Source organism: Dasypus novemcinctus, chromosome 23 (genome assembly GCF_030445035.2).
Source record: "Dasypus novemcinctus isolate mDasNov1 chromosome 23, mDasNov1.1.hap2, whole genome shotgun sequence".
NCBI classification, from domain to species: Eukaryota; Metazoa; Chordata; class Mammalia; order Cingulata; family Dasypodidae; genus Dasypus; species Dasypus novemcinctus.
In genome coordinates, this window is record NC_080695.1 from 71,161,627 (window position 1) to 71,185,320 (window position 23,694).

The 23,694-nt window shown below is 51.1% G+C and overlaps 1 protein-coding gene across 2 annotated transcripts in view; it reads right to left on the reverse strand.

Annotated features, from left to right (window-relative positions):
- Nucleotides 1-260: 260 nt before the first annotated feature.
- Nucleotides 261-23,694, reverse strand: part of PDPK1 (3-phosphoinositide dependent protein kinase 1) — a 129,884-nt gene continuing 106,450 nt past the window's right edge. For both annotated transcript variants that reach the window (XM_004474855.4, XM_004474856.4), the window contains 8 exons: nt 22,804-22,879; nt 20,269-20,337; nt 19,942-20,038; nt 18,760-18,933; nt 15,343-15,560; nt 7,257-7,314; nt 6,271-6,423; nt 261-5,859 (listed from right to left, as the gene is read on the reverse strand). In XM_004474855.4, the coding sequence (XP_004474912.1) occupies nt 5,743-5,859; nt 6,271-6,423; nt 7,257-7,314; nt 15,343-15,560; nt 18,760-18,933; nt 19,942-20,038; nt 20,269-20,337; nt 22,804-22,879 (962 nt within the window). In that variant the 3' untranslated portion in view covers nt 261-5,742. The remainder of the gene's footprint in view (nt 5,860-6,270; nt 6,424-7,256; nt 7,315-15,342; nt 15,561-18,759; nt 18,934-19,941; nt 20,039-20,268; nt 20,338-22,803; nt 22,880-23,694) is intronic.

Here is a 23,694-nt window from a genome sequence, read left to right on the forward strand (position 1 = left end):
GCCCTCGGAAAGCGCCCGCCCCGGCGTCATGCGGGAGGCGGAAGTCCCGGCCGGGAAAAGCAGCCGGCCGTGTCCCCTTCCGGCCGGAGCCGGCCCCGGCGTGGTTCCGAAACGCAGACGCTGCGCAGCGGCGGGGCCCGGCCCGGCCCGGGTTCGGGGGTCTCTGCGGTGCGCGGATGCCCGGCCCTCGTCCCCGAAGTCCCGGATTGCCACCACTCCCGACCCGTGCCCGAACCAAATGAAGAAGAGCTACGCCGGCGAACGTCGACACCTCTACATGCTTTTTTATTACAAGACTACCGAGCATACGTGGAAAATTCATCATCCGTTTTTACTACATCTAAAGCACAAATATTTGAAAGAAAAAGGAAATAAACAGATTCATTAAATTATGATATGATTAAATCATTGACCAAATAGAAAATTTATATAATATAGCCAGAAAAAAAGTGTAAAATATAGTTTACAATAATTATTCACATTCAAGGCTGTACATCAATACATACAACGTGTCCCCGAACATGAATTCAATCCAAATAATTCATATATTAGAATTTAAATAACACAGACTGAACTAGAAGCCAACGAGAGTCAGCAAATAACCTTATATAAGAATAAAAATACAAAAGTGTATATCCTAATATCATTGCATTATTTGTTTTCATATTTTTTTCTTAAATTTTTGCTTTGCCTGTACATCACAGTTACAGCTACAGACCAGGTAGAGAATATTACACGTGCTCTGACTGCCACCAACCTGAAAGGCAGCAAGTATACTATTGGTTCATCTTATGTTGTTAAGGAACAGCTACAGCAGCTCTAACTACTGCCATAATTTTCATCTTGCCAATGTCCAAACAAGCTGATGGTCATAAGAAAGGCTTGTCACCAGCAAAAGGACCCCAATTCACAGTCATTCAGCCAGATGGCTTAGACTAAAGTGGATCACACAGCTAAAAAAGGTTTGCTTTTTGTAAAAAATTCTCTGTACATAAAAGTTTGGTGTTTCTTCTTATTGAAGAAATGAGTCATGGGGAAAATCTAGGTATACACGCAGGCTTGTTTGGTTGCTCATCATGGCCATCTGAGCTAGAGATAAAATCCTTTTGCTGGAGCCGCTTCCTCCCCAGACCAGTTCTCCACAAGGAGCCTGCGCCTTCAACTGTATGAGCTTGGGCCAGTGAGCCTGCACCCTCAGAGGCCCTGACCAGAGAGCGCTTGCCACATGTGCTGCCTCAGGAGCAGAGGACACAACCACCTGAGTGGTCCTACTACGTTTGGGTATGAAACAAAGTGGAAAATTGGGTATGTCAACATCTCAAAGAACAGTACCTTTGCCATACTCTCGTGGGGGCTGCGGCTCACACTGCCTCTGTAATCTCGACAGTGATCACCCATCTGTGGACCAGCCAAGGGTGAGAGGACTTGGGGCATCAGAGGAGGGCTGGGAGGCCTAATTCTGCACAATTCAACCATAACTTGCAGTTGCCAAGTGGCACTGAGCATGGTGCCTGAAAAAAATCTGTCATGCACGTTTACCCTCAAAATAGATGAAACCACTATCTAAAGTAGAGAAATTAAAACTGAAATTAGGACACTCTGGATTTGAAGGCAACAAGGCAGACCGCAACACTGTGGAGAGAGTGGGGAGAGAGAAGTCCTTAACTTCACAACAGCCAGGACAGCCACATTGAAAAATGAATAAGCCTGGGCCACCATGCTCTCCTGGACCAACCCCTTCTGACCACAGCCCCCAGGGTGAAAAGCTGAAGGCTAAACACAATTCTATAAGAGCCAGTCTACAACAGCTTCCTTTCCCAAGTATATAGGTTCTTCTACAAACTCCAAATGGCCTGATGCACTTTGTAAGGCTATAATCTTGACAACAAAGCATCCAATAAGCATCAGGCAAGGTCAGTTCTGCACCTCTCTCTGCTGACTGTGCAGATGCAAATTCAGTACCTTGTGCTGAAACCACCACGCAGCACGAAAGCCACAGCAGCAAGGGTGGAAAGACAACATGCACTCACAGCCAGGTGCTTTCACTGAAAATAAACTTGTTTGTGGAAAAATCTGTCATGGATGGAGTGCAGTAATTACATCTTAGCAACTTAAAAAAAAAAAGTGGTCTTTTTCAAACATGCTTTGAAACAGCTTATCAGACAATGAGCTGTTCAGAATCTGTAGAGCAGAATTAAGGACTTTCTGTTACTGGAATTCTGAGCATCTAATCATCAGAGCAAGAGTGAATGAGAGAGTAATACAACTCTTAAAATGAACAAACTCCTTGACCCCAAAATACCACCATTTCTAGGAACCTAAGTGGGAAAAACAGAGTCAAAATCGAAGATTTATAAGGATATTCATCACAGCAATTTTTAAATAGTGAAAACCAAAATACATATAAATGTTTTACAGCAGGGAAATGGCCAGATAAATTATGATAAAAATTTACAACCATTAAACTCTACAATCACTGTGTTCTTGACGAATTGTTTACAACATGGGGAAATGCTTAAAATACCAAGTGGAAACAGCTGGAAGCAGAACTGTGTATGTTGTGTGATCCCAGCTGAGTTAATGAAGCAGATGTGTTTAGGGGGTAAATGGCTGAATATACACCAAAATGTTCACAGTGGTCTTCTCTGGGTGGTGAGCCTGCAGTGGATCTTTTCAGAAAACAAATGTCTGTTCTAAGAAAGCAGAGAATCATCACAAGCTCCCTGGTGTGCCCTGAGGGTCTGCACCATGGCGCCATCTCCTCTGCAACTCGTTCAGGTCTGGACCACAAATACCAGAGTGGTCCGAGAAGTGGGTTGGGGTGAGCAAAGAGGTGCCCACCACCTTCGGCATATGATGACACAAGCCATCCTTCCCAAAGCAAATTTTTAGCCAGCCTCCACCAAATGGAGGTCCCTAATGGCCAGCACATGGCAGTACTCTCCGCTGGGATGGAATGGCTCAGCGTTCCGCAGGGGAATTCTCCTCTGGCTTTGCTGGGTTGGGTCCACAGAAAGAGGGAAGGGTGCAATCACACCCAAAACCAGCTCCTCTACATGCCCAGAGCCGATGAAGCCCACAGCTCTGGCCATCCTCCCTCCCATTCCTGCCAGGAGACGCCAGAGGGTGAAGTAGCAGTCTCAGCTTGGCAGATGCCTGGGCTGGCATTGATATTTGTCCTTACCCGCTCCTATAACGACACATGGGCCCTGAATCTATTAAACAACAAGCCATGATTTTCTCACCTCAGATAAAATCCACATTTATACTCCTCATACGTGCACATCTTAGAGCATCGGGCACCTGCATGCCAAGGCTACAGCTCTAAGGATAGGCAGTAAGACAAAAAGAAAAAACATGCATGGACCTTGGAAAGGACAGGACAAGAAAGGGGGACTTCTGAGGAAGAGGAGAAAGTGGCCTGTAGAGAAGGGGCCTGTTGTCCTCTGCTCAAGTGAAGGGAGGCCATCTCAGCTGTCAGCTGAGGGTGTACCTCTGAGCCCCCCAATTCTCTCATTCAGGAGGTAGTGGTGCTATCTAGAGAGCAAGAGGCCGACGTAAACCACATCTTGCCCTCAAGCAACCGGCGAAGAGCCCTTGTTAGGAGCCAGTGCCAGTTCTGCCTGTTTCCCTGGACCAGAGCCCAGGAGATGGCCGGGCAGGCACAGCTCCTAACTCTTCTAACCGCACACACAGACAGAGGCCTTCTGGAAAATGGACAATATAAATAAATTGGAGAAAGCCTGAAAATAAACATTAGACTCACCCGTTGAGAGGAAGTGAGCAGAGGTGAGACCTTCCAAAAGCTAGGAGGAGGGGAGTGGACCTGTGGCCACCCAGGGCAGTGTGCTGGAGCCCGCAGAGCAGTCAGGCATGGTGCTTCCGAGTCCTGCTCCCAGGGACACCCTGACACCTTGGCACTCCCAACCCTAATACCCTTGCAGTTCTCACAGACCACACCTCACTGGGAAACACAGCCAAGGCAAGCCCCTTTCCCTGCCCAATCCCAGTGGCTTCCCCGTATCTGCACTTTTCCCAGTTTAAGATCCACCACTCATAATGCCCAAACAGTTCAAAAGCAATCTTTCCTCTCCATTTGGACCAGCCCTGGTACACAGGGTTGCGATAAGAGGTGGGAGGGGCAGGGAGGTGGTTTGGGGACTCTTTTCTATCCATTTGAGCCTTTCACTGTTTCCTTGGTGCTGCTTTGCAAAAATCTAAGGGAAAGGGCAAGGTTTTTCACACCTTTGGATCATTCAAATCAAGGCCATGTTTGTAAGCAGACTGCAGGACGGCGTGGTCCTGGCCCTCTCCAACAGGGGTACCAAGGGCTGTCCTCTGCGACAAGTGGAACCGTGAGAGGAGTGGCTGGCCCTTCTAGGCCCTCAGGAGGGCTTTCTGCCTGGGCCCTTCTAGGCCCTCAGGAGGGCTTTCTGCCTGGGTTAAAAGCAAACAAAACAAAAATGACTACCAAGTTCTGGAGCATCTCTCTTGGAGAGCAGTATCAAAGAACTAACCCCAAAACTGGAGGAGGAAAGCCTACCAGGGCCCCTCAGGTGGCCTCTCCCCTGCAGTGCAGGTGGCCCTATTTTCTAGACAGAGTCTGCTCTTCAGAGGAACTGATGACCCAGCAACATGAGAAAGGTTAAACTTCAATTTTCAATGCAGTGGTGTGAAAACTCAATTAGGCGATGAAAAATGTTTACCCACAACCAACAAAGGGAGCCTGTGAAGGCTAGAGCCCTTTACTGCCGGGTGCATCTGCTGCGACTAAAGTACCACTGTATTTGCTCGACACCAGGAGTTTCTCTCAGCCCTACTCAAGCAATCGGGGAGAGGTTTGCACATTTAAACCTTTCATCCAGTCGCTCCAGGAGGGCCCGTCTGCCAGCACGGGCAGAGGTCTCTCAACCACACGGGAGTGGGCAGGCAGGCCACATGGTTGCCACTCACAGGCCAGGGCTGCCCCTTGGATGGTGAACCTCAACGCTTTCACAGCCGCTCTCACATGCGGGCAGCATGCTGAGTACCACCGTGACACCTGTGTCCGCAGCACATGAGGCCAGCCTGCTGGACAAGCCAGTGGAGCACTCACACAGAGAGCAAGGAACACGGGACCCCTGGAGCTGGAGCTAGGCAAGGAGCCCTGTGGAGAGGGGACAGGCCATAAGCTGGGAGCACAGGGAAAGGAGCCCACGGGCAGAAGCCAACCACCCTGCAAGCCCACAAAGCGCTGGTGGCCACCCACGGCGGAGGTGGGGCCAAGCTCCTTGGCAAGGGGGGCTCAGCGACACCTCAGGAGGGCACAAAGATCCCAGAGCTGCACCCTGTCCCCTCGACCACACTGGACCGGCCATGATCGGGGCAGGGTGGGGTGCGAGTTATCAGTTTTGATTGATACTAGGGAAGTGGGCAACACAAGGCATGTGCATGAGGCTGCAGTGGGAATCGAACTGAAGTGCAGGAAGCCAGGTCCTCCCGGGGCCACGCGCACACAGAGCCTCCATAGGCGCACAGAGAGCGAGCAAAGCAACCCTGAATCCTTGATGTTGGTTACTGGTTTGTTCTTTGTGTTGTTGGGTTTTTTTTCTTTTCTTTTAAATAAAAAAGCTGCAAGGTTTCTGATGTCTGCGTTCCCCTGGAGGTGGCTGGCAGGTGGTCTGGAAGAGTCCTTGTGACGGTGATGGCTGAGCCTGTGCTAGGGCAGGTGTCCTGGCAGCGAGGTACAGCCTGGCCACGGGGTCACTGGACGGCAGCATCCGGGTGGGGCTGGTACCTGTGCCGCCACACCTCCTGGATCTTTCTGCACCATTTATGAGCATTCCCGCTTGGGTCCATCAGGTAGTATGTTCTGTGTGGCTGCAGAAACAGAAACAGGTCAAAGCTTCTGAGTCCCACCAGAACGAGCATCTTGACCTCTAGGTGAAATCACAAAAGTAAGTCACCTTCCCGATGCCTGCCACTGCAGGTACCACTCGGAAGCAAATGAGCATGCTGACTTGGTTTTAGGCTGTGCATATGACTAGAGGAAACCCGTAGGGGGTGTGCCCACAGGCCTCTTAGGTCACCCACACTAAAATGCGAGCACAGGGTGTCCCCGGGGGGCTCAGGTCTCAGCCGTTACTGTGAGGCCCACAAGGCGTGGGCAAGGGGAGAAAGCTGCCTTTGCCTCCAGCTGCCGTTCTGGGCAAGGCGCTCGGGCAGCTTCCAAGAGAGGCACAGGCACCTCCACACGGCTCTTCACGTGGGGCGCCTCTGGAAGACACTCACCGTGTGAACAAAGAAGGTTTTAAAATTCTTGGCCTCCGGTCGGAGTTCTTGTGACCATGGAATTTCACCTTTTAGGACTTTGTTGACAGGATCCACATAATATAGATGTGGCCCTTCCGTGAGCAGTAACTGTCGTCTTCGGGCAAATAAACCCTGAGGTGAAAAGAAAGAAAAGAGGGCCCTGCTTAGCAGAGCTCCAGTATGGTGCTGGCAGCTCACGGGGCGTTCCTGGAGGCTTGTGGTCCCCGCGAGCAGGGAAGCGCCCCCTGGAGCAGCAGTGAGCGCGGGATGCGCGGCCTCCGTGGCCCTGGAGAGTGGGCTTCCAACCTGGGCAGCAGCAGGAAGCAGGCCAATGAGCCCTCTGAAGCAGCACGGGCCCGAGGCTGGCCGGCCCACCCCAGGCTCTCTTCCCCACCTCTCCACACGAAGGGGTGGACCTTTGCCTTCTGGTGAGTCACATCTCCATCCCACCTCCCAGAGAGTCTCATCCCCCAAGGTTGCCCAGGGTGCGTGAGGTTGAGCGTGGCCAGGAAGGCCGGTCAGGACCACCACCCAGGGGGCTCCCTGTCAGCAGATGGAGAACACCTGTGGAGCCTGGTTTTTTTTGATACAATAAATCCATTTGTACCTCCATTAAACGCAATGAATAACAATTTTTAAAAACTCTAAAGAAATATTAGACTAAGATAATTGCTCAGCTATCAAACATGATTCTGCAACTCAAGAGAAACCTTATGAATTAGCAAAGCCAGTCTCAGGTAGGAACCAGAACCCTGGCTCTGGACTCCCACCGAGGCTGCATTTCCACTGTGCTCCTGCCTACCTGTGTGACTGTGGAAGGCCACTTCCCCTGAATGTCTTACTCTTATTTAGCTATTAAATGTAGAGTTGATCGCTAAAGAGTGGGCCGAGGAAGGCGGCGGCGGCCCCCAACTGGCAGGAGGAGGAGCACTGCACGCAGGAGGAGCAGCAGCAGTCTGGCTTACCTTTCGTTTATCCACGGGGCCCATTTTTAGTATTAAATTATTTTCTACAAATTGGTGCCTAGAAGAAGAAGAAAATAAGAATGAGACACTCAGTTGAGAGAAACAAAAAGAAATTCTCCAAATTTCTCCCTTCAAAACAGATTTGATAACATTTGTGATACTGGCATGAATCAGGTCCCCCCCCACAGATCCACTCTTGTTTTAGTAACATGAGAAAACTCAAAACGTAACCGGCAAGCACCCATTTTATGGGGTGTTTAATGCATATCTGGACTACAGCCTCTGGCTACAGGACTATTGGCTGTGACCCTGCCCCACTTGGTGGCACCCACGCTCGAGTTCAGGACCAGAGTGTGATTACATCCAGGACGATGCAATCACGCTCTGGTCCTGCCCCCGTGCTGGAGGAACAAGTCGGGCTTGGCTTGAGAACTCCTGAGCTAAGGGTAGTCCTACCACAGGAACAAGACCAGCATTCAAAGAAGGAGAAAGAGAAAGCTTCAACTACAGGTTGTGGTTTAATACACATTAGTTTATTTTCCAAGTTAGCAATCATATGTCGCTTTGATTCCTAGGATTTCAAAAGTTGTTGTTTCAATGTCTGTAGTTTAACTCTCTTGTAAAAGCTAACAGGCACTGGTTTATGTTCTGTTTGATTTTACTGAAATTCCTGATCATATACTATGTTTTATAATTGAAAAAGGGACAAGACAATTGTCACCTCAGAGAAAAAAACTATTCCTTCTCTGAGTGTTTAAATAAATATATTAGCACATCCAGCTGCTTTCCGAACTCATAGGACCAAGGGCTCTTGTGGATAGAATTGGTGAAATTCTGACCTTCAGACACCAACCCCCCCAACAAACTCCTCTGGCCTCCCCCCGTTTGACCTGCCCTGACCACACCAAAGCCTAGTCAACAGAGCTTGCTGGGGGAAGCAGATGTGACTTAGGCAACTGAGCTCCCGCCTACCACATGGGAAGTCACTGGTTCAGATCCCGGTGCCTCCTAGAGAAGACAGCAAGCTGGCGTGAAGGGCAGGTGCAGCAAACTGACACAAGAGACACAAGAAGACACAACAAATGCAGGGAGCAGAGGTTCAGTGCCTCCTAAAAAAGACAGCAAGCTGACGCAAGAAGATGACACAACAAGATACACAGGGAGGAAAAACAGAATGAGAGACATCAAAGCAGGGAGCGAAGGTGGTTTAAGCGATCAGGCACCTCCCAGCTACATCAGAGGTCCTGGGTTCAGTTTCTGGTGCCTCCTTAAGAAACAAGAAGACTTACAGACACAGCAAGTGAAAAACAGCAAGGGGGTGTGGAGAAATAAATAATTCTTAAAAAACACACACACACACACAAAAAAACCAGAGCTCACTGGACCTGCCCTGATTTTGCTTAGAATGCTAATGTGAATTGTGAAAATAACCAAGAGGAAATTTTAACAGGAAATGTGCTGTGACCAACCAGGAAAAATGCAAGGTTCTCCAAGAGCTATTTAAAACAAGAAACAAGATGCAAGACTTAAAATGAAAGACAATGAATTTCTCATACTCTGTGACCTCAAAACCCACCAGTCCACCTGGCACTGTGAATGGCTCTTTTACCCGTACATATTTTAGGATGTCATATGTTGGTCATTTGGAAAATACTGGCTTGCTGAGTTGCACGGACCTCCCAAATGTGGACACATTTCTTTCTACAGCATCAACAAACCAGTTCACTGATGTGAACACCTGTGTCCTCAGAAAAGTCCTTAGGTATCGGGAAGATGTCAAGCTCACAGTGGCAGAGTTTTCCAAAATTCTAATTTCCACCTGAGAGTTCCACTGTTATCACTGGTAACATATACTGCAGTTGTTGTTCCTTGAAGTCACAGGCTTATTCTCATAATTTTAAAGAAAATGTCTGCCAAATACTCAAGTCCAAATAACTGTGGTGTGTCTGTCAGCAGCCCTTTTCAGTAAAAATGGTGTTCCAGGGAGAGGTGCTGACTCCACTCTCAATTAGCACTGGGACTGTTTCATCACTATCTGTGCTCACTGCCGCATATTTAGGTAAAAAAAAAAATCTCTGAGGATAAGTTGGTTATTGATAAGGAACAAATACAAGCAAAATGTCCCGTCCCCTCCCGTCTGTGCACCCATCCATTTGTAGGGCAAAAGTACAATTTGGCAGAAGAGCTCTTAGCTCACTTTCCAGATCTGCAGCCAATGAACTTACGGAGTCACCGTGTCACTGCAGGGGCAGTGGGGCAGTGCATCTCCTGGGGGTCTGCCGCCCCAGGCCTTTCATCTCTCAACTCCTGCGGGCACTTCTCCAGCCTCTTCAAGGCGTAGCTTACATGTAAGAAGCTTCAGTGGCATTTTAATACTAGTCTGAAAAGCTTTAAAAAACTTTGGCTTTTAAAGAGTTATCATATCTCTCTTTAAAATCTTGAAAATTCCGAATGGTTGGTCTCAACATGACACTGCAACTTTGCTGGCATCATATAACTGTGAAAACGTTCTGTTTATAAGACACAGTAAGGCAAAGTTCTAACATCCTATTTGTGTGTCATGTTTACAGTTTCTCCGTTTGTCGGAGTTGATTCCTTCCTTCTACCAGTCAGGAAATGCTCTGATATGTCCATTTCTTCTTTCCAGCCTCCTTAGACTTAGATCATGCAATGGGGATTGAGAAAGGCACTCTTCTCTCTTTTAACGTCAATGGTCCCTACTTAAACATGAGAAATACATTAAATCATTTTCTTTGAGAACCAATTATTATTAAATTCAAAATAAGTTTCAAATAAAATTTGTAAAGTTTTTGAAAAATGTTTTATTGTAGTGCCATATATATACATATTTATATAAAATTTTCTATTTACAACTGCAAGCAGGAGAATCGCATCCATCAGCTACGTGGGATCTAAGCTCCCTCCCAATTAAATGGTGGAGTGGACATTGCCATCCCAGGGTCCACAGGACGGAGGTATGTGGACTGGATTGGAGTGGACTTGCTGGTATTCTACTATGGAACTGTTGTGACTCCAGCAATAGAAGAAATTATAATGATATGGAGACAGTGGCCATGGGAGTTGCTGAGGGCAGGGAGGGGGAGGAAGAGGTGTGATATGGGGCATTTTCAGGACTTGGAGTTGTCCTAAATGATACTGCAGGACAAATGCAGGACATTATATATCCTGCCATAAGCCACTGGATGGACTGGGGGAGAGCATGAACTATAATGTAAACTATGGTCCACGTGGTGTGGCAGTGCTCCAGGCTGTTTTCACCAAATGCAACGAATGTGCCTTACTGATGAAAGGGGATGTTGATGTGGGAGAAGTATAATAAGGGAACCTCTTAGGTCTTTTTTTTTCTTAAGGATTTATTTTTTATTTATTTCTCTCCCCTTTCCCCCATGTTGTCTGTTCTCTGTGTCCATTTTGCTGTGTGTCCTTCTGCGTCTGCTTGCATTATCAGGTGGCACTAGGAAACGGTATCTTTTTGTTGCTTCATCTTGCTGCGTCAGCTCTCCGCATGTGTGTCACCACTCCTGGGCAGGTTGTGCTTTTTTCACGTGGGGGGGCTCTCCTTGCGGGGCACTCTCCTTGCGCATGGGGCACCCCTAAGCGGTACAGCACTCCTTGAGCACGGCAGCACTGCGCGAGAGCCAGCTTACCACATGGGTCTGGAGGCCCTGGTTATCAAATCCTGGACCCTCCATATGGTAGGCGGATGCGCTGATCAGTTGAGCCACATCCACTTTCCCTCTTATGTTTTTTAACGTAACGTATTGTGTGATCTATTTATCTTTTTAAAAAAAGACAAAAAAATTTCCATTTAACCCTTTTTAAATGTATAATTCACTGACATAAGCACATTTACAATGTTTTGCTACCATCTCCACTACTCATTACCAAAACGTTTTAATCGCCCAAAACAGAATTTCTTTTTTAAATTAAAATTTTTATGTCATCCCTCCCCGCCCCCTTGCTTGCGCTTGCTGTCTGCTCTCTGTGTCCATTTGCTGTGTGTTCTTCCGTGTCTGCTTGTCTTTTCTTCTCATCTTTCTCTTCAGGAGGCACCAGGAACCAATCCCAGGTCCTACAGTGTGGGAGAGACACTCAATTGCTTGAGTCACCTCATCTCCCCAGTCTGCTGCGTCTCTCACTGTCTCTCCTCTGTGTCTCCCTTTGTTGCGTCATCCTGCTACGCCAGCTCTCCGTAACACAGGCCACTTGCTCTTTGCGGCACAGGCCAACTTTCCTTCACCAGGAGGTCCTGGGAATCGAACCTGGGACCTCTCATAGGGTAGAAGGGAGCCCAATCACTTGAGCTACAGCCGCTTCCCACAGATACTTCTTAGAAATATTTAGAACAAGTAAGTTCTTAGAGACAGAAAGTCTCAATGTGGAATCCTCTGATGCTTGTCTGTGTCTCGCCTCTTTCACCTAGCACCATGTCTTGAAGGTTCACCTGTGTGACAGCATGGATCAGTATCCATTGCTTTCTACAGTCGAGTGCTATTCCATTGTCTGGATGTGCCACATTGTGTCGAGGTGTTCACCTGAAGATGGGCACCTGGGCTGCCTCCACATTTTGGCTACTGTGAATGATTCTAGTCGAAGTCCCTGCCTCAGTGCCTGCTTGCAATTCTTTGTAGTATAAACTTAGAAGTGGGACTTTCAGGTCATTTACTGATTTTGTGTTGAACCTCTTGAGGAAACTGTGTGCTACAGGACCTTGCACTCCCACCAGAAATGCAGGAGGGTTCCAATTTCCCCACATCCTTGCCAACTCTCAGCTTGGCTTTTTTTTTTTTTTTTTTTTTTTAAGATTTATTTACTTATTTAATTTCCCCCCCTCCCCTGGTTGTCCCTTCTTGGTGTCTATTTGCTGCGTCTTGTTTCTTTGTCCGCTTCTGTTGTCGTCAGCGGCACGGGAAGTGTGGGCGGCGCCATTCCTGGGCAGGCTGCACTTTCTTTTCACGCTGGGCGGCTTTCCTCACGGGCGCACTCCTTGCGTGTGGGGCTCCCGCACGCGGGGGACACCCTTGCGTGGCACGGCACTCCTTGCGTGCATCAGCACTGCGCATGGCCAGCTCCACACGGGTCAAGGAGGCCCGGGGTTTGAACCGCGGACCTCCCATATGGTAGACGGACGCCCTAACCACTGGGCCAAAGTCCGTTTCCCCTCAGCTTGGCTTTTTGAATAGCTATCCTAGCAAACTGTATTGTTGATGCAGTTTGAATTACTTTTTATATAAGGTGTGAGGTTGGAGTCCAACTTCATTCTTTGGCATGTAGATATCCAGCGTGCCAAGCACCATTTGTTGAAGAGACTATTCTTTCCCCATTGAATGGATTTGGCTTCCTTATCAAAAATCAACAGTCCATAGATGTGTGGATTTATTTCCGGACTCCCAATTCTACTCATTCCACTGGCTGGTATATCTGTCCTTATGCCAGTGCTACACTGCTTTGATTACTGTAACTCTATAGTAAGTTTTGAAATTAGGAAATGTAAGACCCCCAACTTTGTTCTTCTTATTCAAGATGGTTTTGGCTATTTGGGGCCCCGTGAAATTCCATATTAATTTGAGGACATGGCTTTTCCATTTTTGCAAACAGGCTCTTGGAATTTTGATAGGGATGCCGGTGAATTTGTACTGGATAGTATTGACAATGGCTATCTTAACAATATTAAGTCTTCCAATCCATGAAGATGGGATGTATTCCCATTTATGTAGGTCTTTAATTTCTTTGAACAACTGAATAATTTTTAAAATGTATTATTATGAAACAAGTCAACAAAGAACTTCCTTCTTTTTGTGTTTCCATGTAGGCATGAGGAAAACTTGGATTTCAAAATGATGATTTATTGGATGACATGAAGTTATAAAGATTATAGCAGGTATGACCAAAGATGGCTAATAAGAACCCAGCAAAAATTAATCTCTAAAATGCACCATAGATCTACTACTTTAGAAGGTTCTCGAAAACACACGAACATAAACTTAGTCCATTAGCTGTCAGAGTGATGTTATTTTATAGCATGTTGCCTCTGAAAAACTCCTTTGCACACTCATGAGAAAGAGTGAAAAACGCAAATATCACCACTGTATTACAAAATTTGTTTTCACCTTGTAGACTCCCTGAAAGGGGTCCATGGATCATATTTTGGCAACCACTGTTCTGAAAAATAAAGTGCTTGAAGCTTATCCCACTGGTCAAATAACAGATCCCTCAAGCTCTCTGCAGTCCTCAGCTTCCAAAATGGGCCTAGATTCTAGAGAAAAAGGAAAGAGAATCTGAACCAAGAGAAGGCAGGTGAGAGGCTGCACACCTTGGCCTGCTGCCAGGGGCTCTCACCCTCCTGCCCAGAACAGCAGGTGAAAGTACGTGGCCCACCCAGGACCCTCTGAAAACATCACTGGGTGGAGAGGCTCACAGGCTTCCTGATGAGTGAGTCCTTTGGTGAAAGGAACTGAAACCCACCCAGGTGAGTGCACCTAAAATTGGCACGTCTCACTGTGCTCTGAAGAAAGGGCTCCTGGCCAAGCCCCCAGGGAAGACCCAGCTGGCCCTTCTGAGGGACCTCAGCCTGCAGGACAGGACGTTCTCTGCACAGCCCCTCCCTCCACAAACCTAAACAGGGCCTTTGGCCCAGCATTTTTCTTTTTTTCTATAAAAATGTTCTGATGTATGTTGGGTAGCATTTTTCAAATCACTTTAATCAAAAGACCTTTTTCTTCTCCTGCTCAGAATATTTGAATATCCCTAGTATTACCAATTTGGGAACTACTGCCATAAAGAACAAGTTTAACGACCCTAGAATGGTAGATAATTTCATTTGGCCAATCTATACTTTTTCTAGAGACCATAACCTCGAATCGCATAAAATCTTAGTTGTAGCCACACGCTGCATGCCCCCGTGCCCACACAGCTGGTCCTTCACTAGGGAAGCACATTCCTCCACAGCAGCCCCCAAATCCTCAAACCCACTCTCTAGCCTGACCAAGGCTTCGGATCCTCTGGCCTTCTTTCATCTCCACGAACCCTTCTATTCAAAACCCGTCCCTGAACACTTCCTGCCCTGCCGTGGACACCTCTCTGCCCAGGCAAAATGCCCAAAGTGTAAAAATGCTTGAAGGAAAGCACTGGTGTGGAGAAGCTCTTCTCGACATGACCAAGCTGGGAGGCACAGAACACAGGCACAGACGGACTGGACTTTGTATGAATTTGCAACTTTCACACAAAAGCCAGCACAAATAGACCAAGCAAACTGAAGAAAAATGTTTGCAAACTATACAAGGAGAAAAATCATCGATACAGTGCTTCCGAAGCAATTTCAAAAGATGCAAAACAAACAAAAAGGAAAAGAGTCGAAGTATACAAAGTACCTCAAAAGATAAGTACAGGGAGCCAGTGTAGCTCAGTGGTTGAGCACCTGCTTCCCATGCGCGAAGTCCAGGTTCAATCCCCAGTACCTCGTAAAAAAAAATACAAATGGCCAGTAGACACATAAGATGTTGGCCTCCATGGTAATAAAAATGCTATTAACACAAGGCTATGTTTAGTGCAACAAACACACAGGGGCAGGCAAGAGAACGGTGGGAGTTGTGGCTTCTCAGGCATTGCTGACACCCATCAACAGCCCAGCTCCATGGGAGCCACGCCACGCACTCCAACTTCAGAAAGGAAAAAACCAGAATCAGACAAATGGGCAAAGTTATGTGCCAAGACACATTTACAAGAGCAAAGGGAACACCATAGACATCTGTGCTCAGGGATGCAGCGGAGCCACATGTGCCATGGAGGGCCAGAGCGCCGGGCAGAGCGAGGGACCACCAACAGCCTTGCTCACAAGAGCTGGGGTGGAGCAAAGGCTGGGGCCCCAAGGACCGCAAGCTCTCAGCCCCAGTGGGCCTGATGCCAGGAGACACCACTTCCAGCTGTCCTCCCGAGTCCTCTGCAGGAAGCGGCACCAACGGCTGCAGCCCTGCTTGCAGCTTTCCTCCCACGTACCGCGTTGCACCTTCTCCCGGTCTGATGCTGCAATTCCAAATGGAGCGGGCTTACACCTATCAATTCTTACCAAGGGTTTCCACTGGCCTGCTTCTCCAATAATAACCTCTTCTCGTCTTCGGAAAACTGTAAGTCCAGTTCGAAAGAATTAGTGTCCAGGTCATGGATATACTGCTCTATGTTGCTGCCCGACCTCTGCGGCCGGCCGGGGTCCGAGGCAGACAGGGAGTGGGAGGACGAGGACGATGACACTTGCATGCAGCCAAACTGGCTCAGGAGATTGTCGTACTGCACGGAGAAAAAGGGAAAGTGAGAACAACTCCTCAGTCTCCCTCTATGGTCACAGGTCCAAACATTCTGCACTTGTCGCTGACGGAGCATCCTTCCTGTGGACTGCGTGGCCGGTATGCCCAGGGGCTGGCCAGGCGGCTGGCGGGCTTGCTCACAAGGCCCCGGGAGCGAGTTGCACAGCCGAGCCCGCCTCTTACTGGTGCCGAGTGTGGGCAACTTGCTAACTTCTCCACTGGACGTCTGGCCATGGAATTGAGGCAGAGCTGGATGCTACCTGGTCCCCGGTACTTGTCTCCTGAGAGAACACGGGTGCCCTCAGCCCGTGTGGTGTCCACCTGGCAGAAGTGGCCAGCAGCCGGCTACCTCTGCAGGTCCCTGCAGACTGGGGACTGTGCAGCCCTCTCTAGGGGAGGGGGACAGGGAGCCTGCAGGGAGAAGCCGCACCCGCCCAGACAGTGGAAGCTCAGCATCAGCCCCGCCGACTAGCTCCGGTTGGAAGGGCAGAGCTTCAAGCACCAGAGCTGCTGCGCTTTTGGCCCAAGTGGCCATGTGTTTCTGAGTCTGCAGTAGCCACAGCGTATTTTGGTTTGACTAATTACATTCAATTTAAAAGTATGATTTCCTTTCAAAATCAGCAAAGATGAACCTATCTTGCTACAGACAAGGCTGGCTACTATTCCAGGGAAAACCACAGCCAGCAGCAAGTGCCAGGACCCCCAGGGGCACAGGGGCAGTGCCCAGGCTTCAGGCTGAAGCACCCAGCAGAGACCCGTGGGCAAGCGGCTCCCTGGACAGTCTGCTGCTGTCCAGGACCACGACCCCTCACGTGTGCCTGACCTGAGCCGGGAGGGAAGAGCAGAGAAGATGCCCTGAGCAGAGCAGCGAGGCCTTCACCAGGCCCTGCAGCCCCACGGAGGCTGCCCCACCTCTGCAGGCCCCACTCCAGCTGCCCCTTGGGCAGTCTTTGCCCAAGTGCTCTCGCTCACAGCGGATGCCCTGGCCCGCCCCCTCACGCCAGGACATCGGCCCCTGCTGTGCCTCTGCCTCTGCCTTGCTGGGTCCCTCTGTCTAAGGTCCCATACCCGCCTTGTGGCGTGTTCCCCACTTCCCCTGAGGACTGCCTCCGGGGCACTACATGGTCTGTGCAATTTACAGAGGCTTCCACGGGTCCCACCAGAGGCTCAGGGACCCCACGGAGCCAGTGAGGCAGCAGTTTCCATGACCTCCATTTCTGGAATGGGAAACTGCGATTCAACAATCTGCTCAAGGTCAGAGACCACCAGCCAACACCAAATTCCCACCGTGGCAGGCAGGTCTTCCCACCAAGGAGGCTGTCTGTGCACAGCCAGAGCACACGTGCTTTCCTGACAGAAAGCTCCAGATACCCCGTGCCTCTACCCTCTATTGCCCTCAGTAGTACTTGGTGCTGACCTGGGACCCAAAGGTGGCCCAGGAGGGGTGTGCGGACAGGGGACGTTAGGCTGTGGGGCTGCCCGCTAGCCCGCACCTCACTGCATCCCGCACACCAGCCTCCAACACTGAGGAGGCAGCAGCAACGGGCAGGGAACTAGGGCCCGAGGGCACGAAGGGCCAGCTCTCCCTCCCCCCGAGAAGAGGGGCAGTCTGTCTGACTTCCTTGCCCCTCAGAATGAGACCCCTTCTTGCAGAAGAGGACAGCAATTCTGCTGGAGCCAGTCACGCTGAGCGCACCCTCAGCGCAGCAGGAAGTGACAGGACTTTTTTCAAGACTCACTCGCTATACTGAGCGAACGCTGACGTATCAAGGAGACCAGGTTCCCAGGCAGGCCAATGCAGTGAAATGCCAACGGCAGAAGCCTGCAGGCACACCTAAGTGCGCGGTCCCCGCACTCGCCCCCAGTGCTGCCCGGCGGTCCTGTGTTCGACTTCTCCAGGAAGGATGCTGGACGGCAGGGGCCAGCAAGGGCCACCAGAGACGCCATGTGTGCTCTTGCCGGCCGTGACTGGAGAATATCCACAGCCATGAGGCCAGAGCACAGCTGGGGGGTGGGGGCCCTGGGCCACAGGAGAGGGGCCCTCTGCTGGCTGCACATGCAAAGGCTGCCCCAGGGTGGTAGCGGGTCTGGGGTGAGCACAGACGGCATAAAGCAAAGATCTCAGGGAACTCTTGATCTCAAAGACATAATTCCAGTAATAAATTTGATTTAGCTTTGGATGACTTAAAGATAAAATAATGGCTTCTTCTAGAACTCCTTGGTCAACAAAAGTGGAATTCCAATACACTGTCACTGCTTAGGTAAGCAACTTAATCCCATGATGGCTGCAGTCAAACCAGAAATAAAAAGGAATATCAACGCTGCTACAGACGCTAAAATCACATTTAAATATTGAATACTGCGGTGGATGGTGGAGGGCAGGGTGGTATAGATGAAATAAGACTGCCCCCAAGAGGCCGGGGGTGGGCACACTGGCTCATCCTACTAGTCCATCTATCTTTGGTCGTGTCTCAAAATTTCCATAATAAAAAGTTTGCATTTTTAAACGTAAATGTTTTAAAACCCCATGTCTGAAGCTGAGCCCTGGGACTGGTTCTTGTAGACCCCAGAGCATTGTGGCTCCCCAAGACCCTGCTGCAGTCCCCGCTTCTCAGGAAGCACCAAAGCCAGGTGGTTCACCCTCCCGGGGCCACGTCCCCAACAGGTGAAGGCAGCACTGCCAGGTTGTCTTTAGACACAACGACGAAAGGCCCAAACCCTAAGCAAAAGGTGCTGAGCCCCCAGGAGCCACCTCCCTGGAGCCATCACCATGCAGGGATGAGGGCAGAAACCAGTGCCCCGCTGGCTGCAGCTCGTCCCTGCTGGTGAAAACTGGCTGGACCACTCACAGCCTAGGACAGGAGAAAGAATTAACCGCCCAAGAGCCTCGCGGTTCTGCACTCCTGGCCCCCGTGTGGGTGACCAGAAGGTGGGGCTGTGCACATGGGGGGGGGGGCCGAGGAAGGCTCATCAGCAAGGAGGATCGGCAAGAGCCCAGACTCGGTGCCAAGTGCGCAGCCACGAAGGGTCCTCGGATGTTCGCCCTGACCCTCTTCCCCTCGAGCCCCTCATCACACAGATGAGCTTGTGCCTGGGCACAGACTTGCTGGGCACCAAGGAGGCCTGTCCTGCATGCCTGCGTAGCCCCTAGCCCCCGGCCATCCCGGCACGGGCCGCCTTACATTCCCGTAGCAGTCTTCGTCGTCTTCAGACATGGCTGGCAAGTAGGCCGTGAGCTTCGGCGGCGTCTGCAGGTGCAGCCCCTCCCAGGTAATGGACTCGAAGAACGAGTGGGCCTTCAGGGGGCCGTACCCTTCCATTTCTTCACAGCCTAGCCGCTTGGTGGCATCCAAAACCTCAAATAAGAGCCAAGACAAGTCAATGCCATGGTGTACAAGTAATCTGAAAAAAAACAAGGGTTTGCTTGCTTTTTGTGAGACTCAGTGTCTCCTAGAAATAGCAAGGGGCTAACTCTGTTCTTGGCAGACTACTGCCCTTGGAGTTGGAGCTGTCACACCCTGGCCCAGCCCAGTCCCACTCGCTTTCTAGGGCTCCTTTCTCTTTTCTCTCACGGGTGAAAATGAATGACAATCTTGTAATTTAATGAAGAGTAGCAAGTATTCTTTTAAAACAGGTGAACAGCCTAAGAGTGAGCAGTCTGGACGGCGTCTCCCCTGACATCGCCCAAGGCCTTGGGGCGTTCCCTTCCTCCCCAGGATGTGACCCCCACATCCATGCCCACCAGAGAAGCAAGTCCAGCCCCAATGCTGAGGGCAAGAGAGTGGGAGGGTGGGCAAGAAGGGGTAAGCAGGTGCACCACCCCTCCACAACAGGCTATGCTGGCCCCCAATCCAGGCCCATACTAAGGCAGGCCTCCTGCACCCAAAGAAGCCAGTGGAGGAGGCAAGGCCAGCGGCAAAAGCACACCATGGCGGGGACCCTTCCATTCCTAGAATACAAAGGGACCTGCCTTGGCAAGGTAAATCTCTTTGACATATTTCCTGGGCAGAGCTCTAAAACCTCCATGCAGATTCTTTAAAGATGTATCCACAGTGTTACCTTGCTTGCAGTTTTAGTGAACCCAGCTGCTCCAGCACTGGGTGACTCAAAACGCTCCATAACGCTGAGGAGCAAATGCCACATGGTACAGGAGGTTCCTGTCTCGTTAAGGTCAAGAACCAGGACTTTGTAAATTGGAAAGGACTTAGATGAGCTATAAAACGCGACTCCATCTGCGATCTCTGTTGACCGTGGAGCTGCCGTCTATGCAACCTGGTGCCTCCAGAAGGCCACTAGGCACAAAGGCCCAAGAGGGCTCAGGGTGGGCGCTACCAGGTCCCAACCGGAAAAACTCAAGCACTTACCAGGAGTTTTTCCACCAGGTCTCTTGCTTTAGGGAAGAATTTTTCTGGGAAGTCATATTCCAACTTAATGATCTTCTGAAATATAAGATATTCATTTCTGTAAAATAAGAACAATCATCGGGCAAGGTCATACAAACCTGAATGGTATGGGGCCCGTGTGTCCTGGGGGCAGTGCAAGCTCGCTCTCGCCACGCCGCTGCTCCCATGCCTGGCAGACGTGCCATCTTGGCCAAAGCGCGGCGCTGCCCCTCCCGCTTCTCTGCTGGGGAGGACGGTGGTGCCAGGCACCTGCAGCAGCTCCTGGCACAGGGAGGCGCAGCTTCTTACCCGGCTCTGAACGGTGGTAGTCCCGCCACAAGTTGGTATATTATGCATCCGAGAGCCCACAGGTCTGAACTTTAAGGTAGGGGAAAAACAGAGAAATGGCATTTACACAGTGGAAGCCAGCAGCAGGGTTCACGTCCAGCTCCAGGTGCTGGTCACACCAGCCTGGTTCCAGCCCCCCACTTTTCTAGTCAGTAAGTGGGGGATGGAGCTCGCCCTGCCCTGCTGCAGGCTCAGGCACCCCTGGCCACTCCAGCCCCTGCGGCTAAGTGCTCCTGTGCCTAGCCACACGCTGCAGCAAGCAGGTCGAATAGTGGTGGGGGGCTTAAGGAGGGTGCTAAAACACCACTTTCAAAATTGATGTAGGAGGCAGGGGAGAGGGAGAGGGAGCCGAGAGGACGGCTCCCAGGACGGGATGCGCGGCAGCCAGCTTTCTCCTTCGTCTCCTGGACTCCACTGGGAAGACCCCTGCCCTCCTTCACAAACATTTTCATTACCTATTTAAAAAGCAACACTACAGTTCTCAATTTCTCTGAGCTGTTTCCAGAACATAGCTAGATTCCCCGCAGAGTTCCAGGGTGGTGGGTCCCTGGAGGGCGCTGCTCTTGGCCCCTGGGGTCCCCACCCCACCGATCATCTCCTCGCCACTGCCTGTGCTCATGCGCTCTCCCTCCCTGCCCCACCTCCCCTGCAGCGAGGGCCTCAGAGTTCAGAGGCTGAGATCTACTTTACATGCTCGGTTTCCTCTCTAAGTGTCATGTTCTATTCCCAGCTCAGCCCTGTGAAGGCGTCAGTTTGCACCTCTGCTTCGCACTGCAGCTGTCTCTACCCAAGACCCACGGGCTGTAGGACAGAGATAGATCCTAGAAGAGGCCACAGCCCAGCATTCTGGAAGATCAAGTCACAGAAAAAAAGTGGGTGAGGGGAGTGGGTGTGGCTCAGTAGTTGAGCACCTGCTTCCCATGTCTGAGGCCCCAGGTTCAATCCCCGGTTCCTCCTTAAAAACATGGGTGAAAGCAGCTGCACAAGCTGGGGTCCTTGGGTGGAAGTTGTCTGCCCTGGCACCCTGTACCACCAACACCACTGCACACCAACGGGTACTCCATGGGGTGAACAAATACAACAGACAAGAGTAAAGGGCATGTAAAAATGAATTTACATCCAACTAGATCCCAGTCTCCACACTGGTTTCCTTAACTAGTTAGGCTAGTTTAAAATGGGAGCTACAAGAGAAATAAGGTGAACAGAGAAGCATGCTCACAGTGCCAAGGCAGCCGAGAGCATGGAGGGGGCAGCCGTGGTGGAAGGCGGGATGTAGTACAATGCCTTCCAGGGCTGTCTCTAGAGGGGGGCTGAGAGAGGAAAGGGCTTTTGGGTGACTCTCTAAGGCAGTCTTCCCCCCAGGGGCCACCCCCCACCTCCAGCTGTTTGTTAAACAGCTGTAATGCTCGCCGACACCAGCTGCACCCCTGACCAGGCACTGCCCAGCCACCGCCGGCACCATGATGGCTGTGATGTGCTGGCTTGGCTGATTTCACTCTGGGAAGGTGTCCAGCGCCAGCGCCAAATGCCGAGGATAGAGAGCGTCCCTATCGGGACCGGAGTCGAGGTGCTGCCAGCTCGTGGCGGGGGCCGGCGGCTAAGCGACCTGAGGCGGGCACGGCCCTAAGCAGATCTCGCCGGCCCAGTGGGGGACGAACCCGAGCAGCATCTTCATTCTACAGGGTGCAGTGTCGCCTCCAACCACTCCCCAAACTGTCAACTTTGAAACCCCGAATGGTAACAAATGCCACCCTGTCAAGTGTTCACCCCCAATAGCCCCTCACACTTCTTCCCGCTCCTGGCCACCGGCTCCCCCAACTTCCTTCCCTCTACTGCCCACATGCCCTGCAGGTCTGACCCGTCCCACACTGCAGACCCCCGGCCTGGCAGGCAAACCCTGCCCGGCACCCTTGGTACCACACCCATACTTGTGTTGGTTCACCTGCAGCCACCACCCGTGATCCTCAGGTCTGTGGCCACATCACACTCAGCGCCTGCTCTGCCTCCACAGGGCACACTTCCCTCTGCCCCCAGGATGCTGCCCTTCCCAGCCTCCTCCCACTCTCCACAGTCCAATTCACCCACAAGGCAGCCCTCGCCCACAGTTGTGCCACCTGCTGCCCTCTGCCCACCTGGGGCAGCACCCAGGAGGTCCAGGCCTGGGCCCAGCTGGAAACCCTGTCAAAAGGGTACAGGCCTTTGGCCACACACTCAGCACCGACCAGTCCTGCCTCACAGATCTTCCTAAAGGAACAAGATCGAATCTCAAACCATACGCAACACCAGACCCAGGGAGGTAAATTACAGTAATAAAGATGTGTGCATGTGTAAGAAAGTAAAAACACTGGTTAGAAAGTAAAATGCTAATTTTGTTGCAAGCACGCTTAATTATTTAAGAATCAGGAAAGTTACCTCTCTTAAATGTTAATTTCTCATTAAAAAAGATACAAGCTACTTTAGATATGAGAGAATTATTGATCAGATGAAAGAGGTTACCTTTTACAGGCTGATTTCTCTGTGAGCAGCTCTGGAGAAACATACTGCGCGGTTCCTACAAAGGAGTTGGCCCTGGCTGGAGAGAAGAGCAGAAGGGAAAGGGTCAGGCTTGGAGATACCCACACACCCCGTCCACAACTGAGCAGCTGCACAGCTCGTTTCTCAGGATGCAACGGTTTCCACATGAGTCCCCTGGGGCTTTCTGTCACACCCAAGGGCCCGTCCACTCCCAAGAGGGCTCCATGCCAGGCCTTCGCCCCACCCTCTTCTGGAGGCTTCTCCTGATGGTGCCCTGAGGAGGCCCCAGCCCACCCTGGGGCCGCTCCCCAGATGCCTGTGGAAGGTACTACCTGGCCCTTCTGTCGGCGTTGCATGCCCCCACCTGACTGAAAGCTCCACGCGGCAGCAGCCCCTCGGCCAGCACAGTGAGCCCCCGCAGGACCAGCCCCCCTCCCTGACAGCCGGCCCTTCAGAGAGCGGGCGGAAGGGGCCCCAGGAGCACCCAGACTCAGAGCACCCCGTCCTGCCAGCTCTAGCACGTGCCGGGGCCATCCAGCTTGAGGAGCAGCACTACGGCCCAGAAGCGGGCACTGGGACTCCACTGGCTGCCCCATCGCTGCGTGCCCAGGTGCCGGGGGGCACACTGCCAGGGCCCCCATGGAGCCGCCTCAACCCGCCCGTCAGCAGACATGGAAACGAGGTGGGGTAGGGCGGGCCGCTTAAGGGGTCGTGGTGAGAAGGCCATTGCTTGGGAGCAAACCACTGCATGAGGAAGGTCGCCAAGTGCGCCACCTCCCCCGATGTCCACTCCAGTCCCACACACCCCAATGCTGGCCCTTGTGATCACAGTACCACGGCCCCCCACGGGCTGTCGACAAGGCCGTGCTGCAA